The following is a 16,158-nucleotide window of genomic DNA, read 5'->3' on the forward strand; positions in this document are numbered from 1 at the left end:
ACTGTAAGACACAGGCTCTCACATCCTGTTGGTGAAATTCTACCTCCTTAGGATTAAGAATGAAGGTAAAAAAATTTCCTGTGTTCTGTGAAATTTTGTCACTACTTTGGGCAAAAACCCAGGGCCCGTGTGCAGCACCAGCCTGTCTTCAAAAATTAGCAAAAATGGCTCTTTCACTGAAAGTGCCTGAAGCTCGCTAATGCGTCTAGCTGTGGAAATAGCCACTAGGAACACTGTTTTGAGCGTGATCCATTTCAAGGAGGGCTCTTCTTTCCGCAACCTTTTCACAATCCCTGTAAAACAATTGACAGGTCCCATTTGGGTAAAATTTTTAAAGGAACAGGTTTAATTCTGGTTAACCCCTTAAAGAACCTGCTAACTAGCGGGTCTGACGCCAGGGGTTGCTCCAAAAAAAACAGACAGGGCCGCAACTTTTACCTTTAAGGTACTAATGGCCAGTCCCTTATCCGCGCCGTCTTGTAAGAACGCCAAGACTGCCGGGATACTTACAGACACCTTTTTAGTGTCTAACCATGAACAAAAAAACTTCCAAAACTTAACATATATTGCTTGGGTTACCTTCTTTCTACTAGAAAGGAGTGTTCTAATCACCCTGAGAGCCTCTTAGACTTCAAGAGGCTCTCTTCAGATGCCAGGCCAAGAACGTCAGGGTCTGTATTTCTGGCAACAGAACTGGGCCCTGGGACAGCAGATCCTCCCTCTCGGGCAGCAAGAGGGGAGGCTTGTCTGTCAGGCCTAGCAGCATTGAGAACCACGGTCTCTTTGGCCAATACGGAACCACCAATATTAATGTGGTCCGTTCCTGCAGAAATTTCCTCAGGACTAGAGGAATTAGCTTGAATGCGTAGCAACTGCGAAACGCCCAGCTTTGTGAAAAAGTGTCTATCCCTTTTGCCCCTGCCTCTCTCTCTAGTGAGAAGTACACTGGGACCTGGGTGTTAGTTTTCCTGGCGAAAAAGTCCACCTCCGGGAGACCCCATTTCCACACTATCAGATGGAAGATTTCCCTGTTTAGGAACCATTTTGATTCGTACACCTGGTGTCGACTCAGAAAATCCACCAGGTGGTTGACCTCCCCCTTCAGATGGACTGCCAAGACAGACTCTAGGTTTTCCTCGGCCCAGTACAGGATTGTACTTGTTGGCCTGATCAAGGACGGGCATCTCATTCCTCCCTGTTTGTTTAGGTAGGAAACCGCCACCACGCTGTCCGAGAGGACTTGTACGTGGTGGCCCCTCAGATCCCTGGCAAACACTCTTAATGCTTTCCCAGATTGCCTGCAACTCTCTCCAACTGCCTGACCTCTGGGACTGTGCCTTCTCCCAAGCCCCTTGGTCTAATTTCGACCGCAAATGGGCCCCCCAGCCCCAAGCACTGGCATCCGTAGTGATGCGGACAGACACTGGAAGAGACCACCATAGACCCCGTACTAGGTTCTCCTCTTTCCTCCACCACCACAGAGACCTCCTGGTCTTTGAGGATAGTTGGATAATCCTGTCCAGGGATTCTTGTGCTCCGTCCCAGCTGCTCAGGATGTTGGCCTAAAAGGCACCTGAAATGGGCCCTTGCCCAAGGAACTGCAGGGATCGTTGCCACTAACAGGTCCAAACCCGACATAGCTGAGCGGAGGTTAATTGCCCGATTGTTCTGTCGGGGTCAAGTGCGACTTTTCTTCGTTTATTAACCACCCCAGTCTTTTTAGACAAGAGATGGCTACCCACAGATTTCCCTGCAGTCTGAGTTTTGAGGGGGCGAAGAATAAAAGGTCGGCCATGTATGGTTTGACTGTGACCCCTTTCAGTCTCAGGGGAGCCAATGCTTCTGCCAGGACCTTGGTAAATATCCTGGGGGAGGAAGATAGATCAAATGGCAGGGCTCTGAACTGGAAGTATCGGGTCTGCCTTCCCCATTGAATCGCTATTCTCAAATATTTTTGAGAGTTCTCGTGAATGGGGATGTGTAGGTAGGCGTCACTTAGATCGAGGGAAGCCATGAAACAATTTGGAAGGAGCATTGACTTTACTGTAAAAATTGTTTCCATCTGGAATTTTTTGTATGTTACCCAATTGTTTAGTAACTTTAGATTCAAAATTAACCGGAATTTGCCTGACGGTTTCTTCACTACAAACACATGTGAGTAGAAACTGTGGTTTATCTCCTTTGTTGGGACTGGCACTAGAACCCTCTCGTCTATTAGATCGCCAATTTGCGACAGCAAGGCCCACGCTTTCTGAGGACCCTTGGGAGGCTTGGTCAGACATATCCTTGTAGGTGGGGTGTGTTTGAATTGTATTTTGTAACCCTCCCTGATGATCTTCAGAATAAAAGTATTTGGGGTAGTTTTCTCCCATTGTGGGAGGAACTGCCCCAGTCTTCCCCCCACAGGAACCAAGTCACTGGGACTTGGTGGTTTTTTTTAGAAGAGGAAAAAAGATTGTTTTTCTGTTTTCCCCCGTCCACTGTTTTTTAGGAGTTCATTCCTTATAGGTCTGTCCTTGTGACTGTCCCTGCCTTTGTGAACGAAAAAAAGAGTTTACTTGGTGCCTTTTTGGTTTTAATGGAAAAGTCCTTCTTCTTGTCCGTAGTACGGTCCAGGACCTTCTCAAGATTCTGCCCGAACAAGAGGTCTTCTTCAATGGGAATGCCACAACCTCACTTTTGAAGCTGGGCCCCCTGATCAAGAGCGCAAAGTGCCTTTGCGAGATGCGTTTACGAGGGCAGCAGTCCTAGCTGACAATTTGACCGAGTCCGCAGAGGTCTGCCATGTAGTCTGCTGCTTTATGCAGCATAGGAAGGGAATCCAGGATTTCCTTCCTGGAGGTTCCTCCTTCCAAATACCCTTGCAACTGTTCCAGCCAGACCTCCAAATTGCAGGTTTTAAATTGGTCATGGTTACTTCCCATGACCTTTTCAGCAGTATCTCCATCCTTTTATCCATGGGTTCCTTGAGGACACCCATGTCCTCAAAGGCGAGGTCCGTTGATTTTGCACACTGGGAAAAGGCTGTGTCTACCTTAGGCACCTTGTATCAGTCATGTAAGGGCAGGGAGACCTGCTCCTCTTTAATTTCGAGCGTCTCATAAATCATCCCCAGTAAGGCATCAACCTCCTCGAGTGAGAGCCTGTATCTGGGAGAGCTTGTCCCTTGAGTAGGAATATCTCTGGATGATGCCGTCTCACTTAGGCCATCTACTTAGGCAGAGAATCTAATTCCTCTTCCCCTAATTCGCCACCCTCCTCTGGGGTGGAAGCAGGGGGGGCTGCGGCTGGTTTTGGGGTCTCAAGGTTCGCTAGCATTGTCTTGATGGAATGCATTTCTTTCCGTACCCCAGAAATCAAATCCTTACAAGCCCCCGTAGCCTCCTTATAGACCAATTTGTCTATGCAGGGTTTACAAAGGGGTTTAACCCATCCTTCTTTTAATTTGTTCATACATTATGGACACCTCTTCTTCCCCCTGACCTCTCTGGTTCTTTGGGCAGAGCCTAAGACAAGAGAAGGAGAGAAGAAAGGAAGGGAAAACATAGACAAGCTAACATCAGCGAAACCTTTAGCAAAAATAGGATGCCGTCACCAAACACCTATGTGCACCCCGCCAACCGATAACAGGATTCGCAAGATGCGCTAGTCCGGATAATGTTTTTGAAAGAGGGAGGGAGGGAGGAGAAGCACACCTGGACCATTTCATAATGCCTTTGCATTGATTAGACCATCACTCCCTCCTCTCTCCCAGCCCCGCAGGTACAAGACACCTCTGCGTTTGCCTACCTGAGCTGGTTCGGCTCCACTGACACTTTCCACTGCATCCATGTCCGTTCGGAATCTTGCCTGACCACCTGGAGGCTTTTCCCTTCGCTTGTGATGCAGAACGTTCGTTATGTGGCCGGGGCTTTTTAAAATAGCCGCCAAAGTTCTGGTCGTCCACGCTCACCGCGCGACCCGGAAGTGGATTGCCGGAAGTCCTCTGTCCCCCTCCTGCATTCCACAGGCCGGAACTCGATGCCTGTGCCCGCCCCCACCTGACTCACGCCAAATCCGAACCTAATCTCCAGGCGGGGGAACGCCAGCCCTCCCCAGGCTTTCAGAAGGAGAACGCTGGTTCGTAGCTGCTATCAACCCAACCGGAGGACCTCAGCTGTCCGTTACTTCACAGGTACACAGACCTCCTTCCCCCTCCTTGGCACCTTTCAGGGGGGAGGGGGGTGCAGATACCTGTACAGTACAGGTATTCTGCACCCACTTCCGGGATAGCTCTCTGTGGAAAGGGGCATAGATTACGCCCCTTTCCGCAAGTGCCCGCCCCTTTCCGCAAGTGCCCCGCTGCCTGCTGGGAAACACACAGATCCCAGAGGCAGCGGGGACCGTCCTTATTGCGCAGCGGGATTCGCGCATGCGCAGTAGGGAACCGGGAAATGAAGCCGAAAGGCTCCATTTCCTGATTCCCATACCCAAGATGGCGGCGGCAGCACCTTACAGACGATCTAGAGATCGGCTTCGGGTGCCGACATCGTGGGTGCGCTGGACAGGTAAGTGTCACTATTTTAAAAGTCAGCAGCTGCAGTATTTGTAGCTGCTGGCTTTAAAAAAAACGCGGAGTCCCGGTGGACTCCCGCTTTAATATTTTAAAAAGTATAAATAGTAGAAAAAAAAAAGTTGGAGAGGGCACATCAGCTGAAAGAGGTGAATATTTTAAAAATTGAATGGCTTTAATAACTGAAAGTATGCAGAAGTTACGTAGAGCCAAAAAACGTACGTAATAATAATAAAAAGATGATGATTAATAAATAAAAATTAACAGTAGTGGGACTGCTGAAGCATTCCCACTAATTACACATTTACTAACAAATTCTATACTAAAGATAATTGTGCTTTATGAGCCCTAGAGTATGGAGATATAGACACTTACTCCTTGCAGATTGTCAGTGGACTAGGAGGTGGATTCCAGGTATCAGGGTGTCCCAGCATCCAGTCTGACCATACCTTCACACTTGGCAAAAGCTCTTTTAGATCAGATGGTAGAGAAGAAACCTTTATCTTAACATCATCCTCTGTTACACCTGATGAACAAAAAATATTCAGTTACCATAATTTAATTAATAACTTATTATTCTAGAACAACAAGAGAGTCAACTTACCTTGCTTTGCCATGGAGCTGTATTGTTTCGTTTTTTGATTTTGTAACAAATGGATGCATCTATTCACCAGAAGTGAGAACATGGAAAGCCCCAGACTGGTGGCCTGCTCCTGTACTACTGAGCGAGTGCCCTCTGAAAGGATATCTATTGAAAAAACAAGCAAACATATATCGTCAACTAGAGATCCTTATGTTGTTAAATGTCTAAAGCCCTATACACACTATTAGATTTTCTGCAGATTTTTGTCTTCAGATTTACCAAAACCATGTAGTACAAGGGCCTTCCTGATTGCATACAAATTGAAATACCTAAGGTTTGACCTCATATCATATGGTTTTGGTAAATCTGAAGGAAAAGATAATCAGAAAATCTATAGTGTATAATAGGGCTTTAGAGTTACTTTTTTTGTACCATGCCCTTCCTGAGAGCCTAACATGCCCCCAAAAATTGTACCATACCAAGCTATAATCTGCACTTGTTGAAATTAACATGCTTAAAACTTACACTGTGAAAACTAACTTTAGGTTTCATCCTTGAAGTGGAACACCAATATAATCCAGGTTTAAAACATTGCCTGCCTCCCAATGACAATGGACATGGAAGTAGGGTGTTCTTTAGGAGACAATGCTGGAAGGACAAACAGCTAATAGGTTTTTCGTAAGATGGCCCTGACTACGTCCAAACAATGGAAAGCAATTTATTTGGCATGCTTGAAAGTATAGGACAATATCTTCATTAAAGTGGAACTTTTGCCAGAAAATGTAAGCAGAGTTCCAGGTCCCAGCCTGTAAAATAAAAAAATTTATAGTCAGCAGCTACAAAATACTGTAGCTGCTAACTATTTGGACACTTACCTTTCCAGGGACCCCAGGCCAATTCGTTCATTACAAGTAAGGGAAACCAGCAGTTAAGTCTTCAGGCTGCAGAGCCTGTGTCGCACTGCACTTTCTGAAAGGTCCTTTTGTCTTCTGGGGGACCCGCAGGTCCCAGATGGGGGTGGGGGGGGGTTTGGGGACGGACGGAGGAGGGGCCGAATAAGTTGCAGATGCACGCTGGCGATCTTACCAGGAAGTGGGAACGGGTACCTGTCAAACCCCGCTCCCCCCTCAAAGGGCCTAATGGGGCAGTACAGGAGAGGAGTGTGTGGACAAGCGGAGCTTCCTCTTTTGGGTGGAGCATTAAGACCTGCTAGATCACTTTAGGCTGGCCCCTTTTGTAGGTTATAGCTATGCAAAAGATAAAAAATTAGTACCTATACATAGGGGGTTTTGCTGCACACACAATGCTTTTAATCGTAATGCCTAGAATGCATCAAGATAAAAAAAAGTCTGCCTTTACAACCACTTTATACGGTTATGTATTTTCAGAATCTGCTTTTGGTCTTAAACACAAGGATAATGCTGTGTAGAAGACGACATGAGGAGCCAGCAATTAACTGCAGTATAATAGGATAATCAACTACTAAATTATGGTAGGTATTAGCCCTTGTACACACGGTCGGAGATTCCGACAACCAAATCCATCGGATCTTGTCCGAAACTGTTGCATACACACGGTCGGACAAAGTTGACGGAAAATCCGATCTTTCAGAACGCGATGACGTAATTTCGTTACGATGGGACTACGTTCAGGCTAGTAGCCAATAGCTTTGATGTAGGAATTTGATCTGAGCATGCGTGGCACTTTGTCCGATCGGAATTCTCTACACATGATCGGAGTATGTCCGATCCGAGCAGTTTGTTGGAAAATATTTCCAGCAAGTTGGAAAATTTGGTCCGACGGATATTCTGACGGAAACAGTCCGATGCATACCACACACAGTCGGAATATCCGACAAACCGCTCCGTACGGACACATTCCTACGGAATCTCCGACGGTGTGTACAAGGGCTTAGTCATGCCCCATCTACGACTACTGAATACCCGAGCAAGCAATTGCCAGACCTTAGCAAAGTCACCCAGGGGGAAGTGTCCAAGCCTACATAAATACCAACTTTCAGAAATTCCATATTTGCACAGGATCTTCCACAAGCTCCAGCTGCACTTTGAAGAGGATTTTTTTTTTGAACTCTGCAACGTAAAGCTCTGGCACAACATGGAGCCTACCCTACAGTTTTGCCTTCAGGGACACTAATATTTCAAAGCAGTTTCAAAGTAAATCTGTCAACTAGGAAACATTGAAGTTGCCACCACTGACTTGTGCTTCAGAAAATGCTAGCTTAACTGGTTGTTTTGTTGCCTTTTTTTTATTAATTCACTGAAACAGAACATGGATGCAAAAAAAGAACTTTTGACTTTGGGTTATCTGATCAAAGTCACAAATTACTGAATCATTTTAACAGCCAGGCAAACTTTGAGAATGAGGCCAGCAAAGTCAGCCCCTACATTTTTATTATGAGTTATGCTATATAACTCATAATAAAATAATCAACAGTTTGCGCAGCTTTTACAGTGCAAGGGCAGACAGTACGGTTCCAATACAATTCAATACAGGAGGAATCAGAGGGCCCTGCTTGTTAGAGCTTACAATCTCAATCATGGAGTATTTTTCACCTTAAAATGGACAACTTTATATTAGTATATCAACTGTACAAAAGTAAAGTTGAACTCTGCCCACTAGGTGTTTTACTTACCTTCAGCCCTGATCACGTTGACTGTGCAGTCTCTGCACAGAGCCACAATGCCTATCTCATGCAAAAAATGGCTGCTTTGCAAAAAATGGTCCCATTTATTTTTATGTTAAAGCTTTACTCATGGAGGTTTCAAGTACTGGAGGTTTCCCACAGGAATAAAACAGGCTCCTGGCACACGTGTGTAGTATAAACAGGTCTATTTAAAAAAGAAGGGGGAGCAGCTCTAAGTGGATCAACAGTGAAGAACATTAGATCTGGTCTGAAGGTAAGCAAATGACCTAGTGGGTTGACATTTAGGTTGCTATAGTATAAACACACTTTTTCCTTTTTTCTTTATTAAAATACTTGTCACACTTATATTTCACTGCTGCTTATCACGTGCAGCCACTGCATGTCTACATGCACTTTAGGAATGGCTGCATGCCATTTCACAGGGCAGAGCTCTTGGTGGTGAGAAAAGTAGATAATGCCTATGTAAAGCCATTTGTAGGTCTCATTCACAGCGACACTGCATTTAGCTTTTCTAAACTTAGGAGAAGTGATCCAGGTGTAAAAAGCTTTTATGCGTCCCAGATCACTTTACTGCATTTTAATGTTCCTGCATTAAAGCAGGTTAAGCCATGTTTAGGCACATTCAGCATTTCTAATCTGATCCTGGACACAAAGAATTATTTTATCTGTAAACACAGTTAAACCGACTGCATCTAAACTTAGGTAAATGCTCAGTGTGAATGGCACCAATGAAAAGTAGCAAGCGATAGTGTTTAAAAAAAGTCCTCTAAACACACAAACAACATTTTTTTGTGACTTAAACTGTAGTATCCATCACAATCCCATGTTACAAGGTGACAATATTTGAGCACAACTAGGAGTCAGGAACAGAATGTCAGTCTAAAACAGAAGTGTCTGATCAGGGACCTGAATTGTAGATTGCACGGGTATTTTAATGAAACCTGCATATTTAAACCTACTGAAAATTACCCTTCAAATCACATTAACTTGTTAAAGCCAATAAGAGAATTAAGTGATTGAGATTACAGTACATTTTAAAGGGTTTGTGAATTCATTTGTCTATTCCAGACCCTGTATTAAAGCCTGGCATAACACACTGTGTAAAGCATTTTTTTTAAAAAAAGGCCAGTCATGTGACTCGTGGTCACTTAACAGCTCCGATCGATGGATTGCTTCTGCGGGAGGGGACGTGATCTCCCTCTGATGCCAAGCGGGGGGTTAACGTGACGGCTTGGCTCCACCCGCAGAAGCCCCGTCTTGTGGCTGTAAAGAGGCCGTGGGTCACGCGCCGGCCTGAAGACAGCCGGAAAAAAAATAAAAAAAACAGTATTAACACTGTTTTTAAAATGCTTTACACAGTGGGGAATGCCAGCCTCTAATAGAGGGGCTGGCAGTGACAATTGTAGGGGTCCCCCCCCAATAATAGTGGAGGAGGAGGAGGAGAGAGGAGGAGGAGGAGAGCCGAGAGCAGCGTATGACGGAGAGACGAACTCTGACCACGGTGGTCATGATTTTCGTGGTCAGTTTAGAGGGGGCATACAGGAAGTGGCAGGTTCAGGGAGGTTTTCTTTTTTTACAGTTTAGAGGGGGGCAGAATACACGGCACAAGCACTGTGCTGTTTAAAGAGGATGTAAACTCTCCCACTCTGATTACTTATTATAATGGACTAAATGAAAAGCATCAAACTATAGGCACTGTAATCCAGCCCAAATCGCATATTACTTACTGTTTAAAGTAACTTTAAAAAAAAAAAAAAAAAACTTGTTTCCAGAGGTTAGGCAGCACCATCTTAAGTATTGTTTTCTGAGTCCACAGTGTAGTGTAGTTCAGCCCTTACATTGAGCCCTTCCTGTACTGTTAACTAAGCCTCCTGCTCAATCCAACATTTCTATGGCAACCCTGCTTCCCTGTTCATAGCTGACTTGTTTTATTTCATAGTATTTGCTTGTGCCAATTGTCTAATGTTTGCCTTTGTCAGTCTTATGAGCTTCAGCTGATAAGACTGCAGTAATGGACAGGTTTACCCTGCATGTGATGTCACATGGTGTGTAGGAGGAAGCTCTGAATGATTCTGCAGCCTCCTGTGATATCAGTGGTGTGCCGTAGGAAGTCCTGATAACAGATAGATAAGCAAATAGAGAGTGTGCCGCAAATCAGGGGAGATCTGGGCATGCTCAGTGATGTCATTCTAAAGCACAAAAGGGATAACAATACTAAGCAAGTAAGGAGATATCTACAAGCAGTGTTCATTATGGTTTTTTATGCTGATTTACATGGGACAAAGTTGTAGGGGAGCATTTACAACTACTTTAATCTGCTTTAAGGGACCAGGATATTATTTTTTTAACAAACGCTTTAAGGATCTTTCACTGTCCCACATTTGGCTGTAAATTGTGCATGACAGGGAGAAAGGGAATAAGACAATTTCTATTAAACGTGTAATAGAAATTTTAATGTTGGTAATTGGCTAGCTGGCTTGGCTTTAGAAACAGATTTTTGCACCTCAAAAGTATTTAGGTAAAACGATCGCTTCTCTCTACACCTTTAAAGTCAGGATCTTTCCCGAGCCTGGCCCTGCTAAATTAAGTCAGTCTTTAGCCTGCTGTTGTCTGAAAACAGGTCTACAAAAAGTAGTATAGCCTAAATAGCTTTGGCCATAATTTTCCTTTAAAATCTTGTTTAAAATTAGGAGCAATGCAACAGAAAAAAGTAATATTGACTTACAAATTCCATATCTTGTAGTAGGACACTGGAATAGTATCTATAGACCACAAGTTATAGGCTAAGGCCGCGTACACACGGGCGGATTGTCTGCCCAACTAAGTTCGTCAGACAATCCGACAGACAGTCCGTTCAAACTTTTGAATGAACGGACTTGCCCACACACGGCACTTTTGAGCGGACTAATACAGCGGACTAAGTCCGCTCAACTTTTGAAATGAACGGACTCGCCCACACACGCGGAGAAAAGTCCGCTCATTTCGAGCGCATCTCCAGGTAGGCGGGGCCCGCGAAGGAGACGTCGCTGACCCCGCCGCCTGGAATGGACTTAAAGGGGAACCCCAACGCCGAAAAAAATCGGCGTGGGGGTCTCCGCCAAGTCCACAACAGACCCTTGTCCGAGCACGCTACCCGGCCGGCCAGGAAAGGGGGGCGAGCGAGCGCCCCCCCCCCTCCTGAGCCGTACCAGGCTGCGTGCCCTCAACATGGGGGGTGCCTTGGGGAAGGGGGGGCTTATCGGAATCCGGGAGCCCCCTTTAATAAGGGGGCCCCCGGATACCGGCACCCCACCCTATGTGAATGAGTATGGGGTACAATGTACCCCTACCCATTCACCTGTGAAAAAAAGTACAAAAAAAAAAACACAACACAGGGTTAAAATATTTTATTGCACAGCTCCGGGGGTCTTCCGTCTTCGGGGGTCTTCTCGCCGGACTCCTCCGCTATCTTCTTGTAGCTCTTTTGCTAGCGGAGGAGTCCGGCTTTCTTCCTCCCCGCCGCCGGCCTCTTCTCCCGACTTCGGGGGTCTTGTCCCCCTCTTCGGTTCTTCTGCCGGGCCACCGCGCCTTCTTCTAGCTCTTTTACAGGCGGATTCCGATAAGCCCCCCGCCCGCAGACCCACACAACCAACGGCCAGGGTTGTCGGGAAGAGGCCCTTGTCCTCATCAACATGGGGACAAGGTGCTTTGGGGTGGGGGGGCCGCGCGGCCCCCCCTTCCCCAAGGCACCCCCCATGTTGAGGGCACGCGGCCTGGTACGGCTCAGGAGGGGGGGGGCGCTCGCTCGCCCCCCTTTCCTGGCCGGCCGGGTAGCGTGCTCGGACAAGGGTCTGTTGTGGACTTGGGGGGGACCCCCACGCCGATTTTTTTCGGCGTTGGGGTTCCCCTTTAAGTCCATACCAGGCGGCTGGGCCAGCGACGCGGGCCCCGCCTACCTGGATACCCGCTCGAAATGAGCGGACTTTTCTCCGGGCGGGAAAAGTCCGCTCATTTCGAAAGTACAGCGGACTGGCACACACACAGGCGGACTGTCCGCTCAAACCAAGTTTGAACGGACAATCTTACGGAAATTCCGTAAGACTTTGTTCGTCAGACTGTCCGCTGAAAAAGTCCGCTGAAGCCCACACACGAGCGGACTGTCCGCTCAAATGTGTTTCGGCGGACTAAGTTGGGCAGACAGTCCGCCCGTGTGTACGCGGCCTAATACCTTCAGGTGATTGGACACAGGCAAAGTTCGAGGACATGCTACCCTGGGGTTCCTCTCCTATAAACTTTCCTCAATGCAGAATAACCAAAGAAGCAGGGAGTGTCCTGTACTATACACCACAATATGGAATTTATAGGCAATTCAAAATTCCTGTTGTCTTTATCATACAGTACAGGACAACCAATACTCAGACCATTGGACATTGCAAAGAAATACATTTTTAGGGGAATTCCCTAGGCCATCCATTTGGGGCTTGGTACTTAGGCACTCCTGATGAAAAAAGTTTTTGCCTAATAAGACGACAGGAATGCTGTCCCTGTAAAAAGCGTGTAGAAAGTCCTAGGTCTAAAATGGAAAAATATTTGACCATACGGTTATACAAGAACATATAGAATGTTATCATAATTGCTTGTTATACAGGGACATAGTATACCCACTTATTATAACATGCTGAACCATGCACTTCTTTCTTGCAAGCTCCTACAATAGAGTTTTGGCACTATTTTTTTTACATACTGGTGGGCCGCTGTCTATTAGTCCCAATTGCAACTGCATTAGGAATGCGGACAGTGTAAGGCATTGAGAAAAAAAATCACTTATAAGAGTACTATAACATTCTCCAGTGTAATGGAAGGAGTTCCCTTTATGGGGCTGCCTGAGACATTAGGAACGTCTGGATGGTGAAGGTTGCCTGGAGGGCGGTCAAAAAACAGGATCCACCACAGCAGAATTGAAAGGTTCAGTGGTTGTGCTCTGTTGGTGCAGATACCCTTAGAGTTCAAGTAAGAAGCCAATGGTCAAAGGAAATTAGATAGAAGTGAAGCTGGTGACCCTACTGTGTACAGCCTCCTGCTGGAAAACTAATTGTAACTAGAAGAAAGGGCTACCCATGGTCCTGAAATGGTCTGGGGCAAACCAGTTACGAGCACAGCCAGAAGACAAGGGGGGGAGTTACTAAATCTGGAGCATGCAAAATCTGGTGCAGCTCTGCAGAGAAACCAACCAGCTTCCAAGTTTTATGGTCAAAGCTTCATTGAACAAGCTGATGTTTGAAGTGGATTGGCTATTATGCACAGCTGCACTGGATTCTTAGTGCTCCAGTTTTAGTTAGTTTAGTTAGTAAGCAGAATCCTACTAAAAGAAATATGACTGAGTATGCAAATAAAAATTGCCCAAATATTACAGACAGGACTGGTTAGCATTGACACCTTTGGAGGCAATACCCAACACGTATTTTTATATTCATTTTACTGTGGATGTGGGAACACATTTAGTGACTGCAGCAGCTATAAACCACTTTCATTACTAGGTGGCAGCGTGCTACGTCCCCATTTACATTTGTACCTAACCTAGGTGTTACTAATCCAAATAGCCTTATTGACTCTAGAGGTTACTCAAGGTTTAGGAAGTAGTCAAATGGACCATTTGTTAGAGAAAAACTGTAAAAATGTTTGAAGACCTAGCAAGAGCCACAAACCCTAATGCTGGCCATACAGTATACGAAAAATCAGATGAAATTCTATTGTTTCGAACGTTTGGGCGATTTTCTGATAATTAGTTGATGACGAACGATAATCTGCTTCAAATTTGCAGCCCCGAAAATTTTTCTGAAGTATTTTTATTGAACGAACTTTGTAAGTTTAGTAGCTTTCTCCCATGAGAAAAACACATTTGATTTTTCGTGCACAGGTGCAAGAAGACTTTAACCTGGAAGTAAACAAATTTGTGAAAACATGCAGTCACAGCAATCTTTCGTCTACACAAGCTCCAATACACATTCAGGTAGCAGGACACATACTACATTTGAGTTTGCCATTGACTACAGTCATGTAAAAAAATAAGCTGACAAAGACAAGCAAAATTGCTTTTAGCAAACTTTATCTGAAAGATCTGTTCACAACAAATGTACGGTACACCAAGGGGCATACACGGAAGGGACGTCAAGGTCAATTTTAGTAATTTCCCTTATAATGGGACCAAATGGAATGGTAAAACTTAATTTATGTCCATTGAAAGTTTATCTTTCAAAATTTGGCCGCTACACAATGGTATCTTTCGCCCTTCCGAAAATGCTTACTTTTTAAACTCGCCATCGTCCCATTTTTCGTAAAGTGTATGGCCAGCATAAAGCTTAGGTATTTTTCTATATAAAATTTTTTTTTTAACTGGTCCTTTAGGAAACAAGAACTAATCTCTAGAATTTGGGTATGGCGTTCTGTGACACTGTCTTGGCAGATAAAAATGTGATGAGAAAGAAAATGAGAAGTAGAGGTGCAACTCTACATAATGCATTTCTGAGCCCTTTCTGGAAATCCAGGTATGCAATGCCTTTTCCAAAAGAGTACACATGTCCTTTAGAGCAAGAAAGTATAAAGAAAGGAAAAGGCTGCACACTACTTCCAAACTGTGTAATGATGGGCGCTGGTGCTTTGACTAGGGAGTCTTAACCCGTGCAAAAATTACTCTTGGGCAGTGTAGAAAGCTGGCAATTCAGTATGATCTCCTGGTATCAAGTCTTTAATGACTCATGGGGTAAAATCCAGAATCCAGGTACAATGGCCTTATGTGTTTCAGCAACTAAGTCTTAGTCATGGCACATCAGACAACTAAAATCATTGACTAAGTGGATCCACCAATGCTCAAACAAGAGGTTGGGTGGGGATACAACTAACAAATTAAAAACATGACCGTCAGTAGAGGGAAAATAGTCTCAGTTAATTGCATTCCTAATAAATATCTAGAAACCCAAAAAGGAAAGTTTTTTTTTTTTTTTAACCAAAATCTGAAAGAGTATGAGAAGACGGAAAGGGATCAAGAGCAACAGTGCTAAGGCCCTCTTGAATAGCGGAGATAAGTAGCTATGTATTAATAGGCTTATTGTGTGTGGGATCCAGTTCTCAAGGTTTGACCAATGTTGCACTGATCCTGATGCACTGTTCCTAATGTAATCTATAGAAAACAGTGGGACATTGATTGAAGAGCTGATCAAACACTCTAAACACAAAATAAAAAAAAATGTGATGCGATTTCTCTGCAAGGGAGAAAAGGTCCATCATCTTTGGACACTAGCACAAAATGGCAGATTTACAGAATTAAGGAGGGTTTATAAGGGAGGTACCTGGGATTGGGGGGTAGCGGGGTATTTCTCAAGAGTTTTGCCAGTGTCCAATTACTTGACATACCATGGCTTATAAGCTGTTACCATGATTACTATGCCTAAAAACATTCCAATTTTCAAATTATATGCCGCTGCAATAGATATTTGACACTCCTGGAAATTGCTGAATGTTTAAGTGTCCGATAAAAGCTGCAGATAGCACTAAGTGCCAGTTCACACCAGATGCGGTTCCGTGCGCTTTTTTTCTGTACTAAAAATGCATGCACAGTGTTTTCCATATATTCCAATTGCTCTAGTTCACATCATGCAGTCTGTTTATGGTTAGTTTCCAGTGCAGAAACTGACTGCATGGTGTGAACTATTGGAATACATGGAAAACACTGTGCATGCATTTTGTACAAAAAAAAAAAGAGCACGGAACTGCATCTGGTGTGAACTGGAACTAAAACCATAAAAGGCAAAAAAGGCAAAAAACCTACAGGGTCACGAGAAGTAAAATCCCTCTCCTATTGCAGGGACGTGATACTTTCATTTTTTATTTTATTTTTTCCCAACTTTGACGGTATTGGCTCTTTCAATGTGAAATAAGAAATTTGTATCACAACACTGCAGGGATTATCCTTTTTAGTGCCAGTAACATATATGGAGATTGTCAAAGTGGAGTCTTATTGGACGATTGCCACAACCTTTTGATTTTTATTTCTTTATTTTTACAGGTATTAAATCTACCTGGGGTAGAGGAAGTTAATAAATTATCAACTCTTCTCACCAATCTGAGACACATTCTCTGGTTTCTCAGAGAACATTACACTCATGGAAAACATAAACTGCCATCAACATTGTCTGAAAGCAGGAAGCGGGCGGTGAGGAGAAAGCTGCCATGTGGCCGGATGCTATGTATTTCTAATTAGTGCTATACATCTTTCAGCAGAGAGGGCCCTTTCTCTGGGAAACACAACACACTGCCCTTGTTATTGTAACTGTCAGAGAACGCTTGCATAGATAATCTCCAGGAAAAGGGATAAACACGTCC

General features: G+C 44.6%; 1 protein-coding gene across 1 annotated transcript in view; it reads right to left on the bottom strand.

Moving 5' to 3' along the window:
• Positions 1–16,158, bottom strand: part of SMG6 (SMG6 nonsense mediated mRNA decay factor) — a 479,367-nt gene that overhangs the window by 265,984 nt on the left and 197,225 nt on the right. Inside the window, exons 11-12 of the mRNA XM_077480585.1 lie at positions 5,157–5,300; positions 4,928–5,078 (exon numbers count right to left, since the gene is read on the bottom strand). Of these exons, the coding sequence (XP_077336711.1) occupies positions 4,928–5,078; positions 5,157–5,300 (295 nt within the window). The remainder of the gene's footprint in view (positions 1–4,927; positions 5,079–5,156; positions 5,301–16,158) is intronic.

This window comes from Lithobates pipiens, unplaced genomic scaffold (assembly GCF_037356315.1).
Source record: "Lithobates pipiens isolate NorthernLeopardFrog02 unplaced genomic scaffold, aLitPip1_a1.2 Scaffold_16, whole genome shotgun sequence".
In the NCBI taxonomy this organism is placed as follows: Eukaryota; Metazoa; Chordata; class Amphibia; order Anura; family Ranidae; genus Lithobates; species Lithobates pipiens.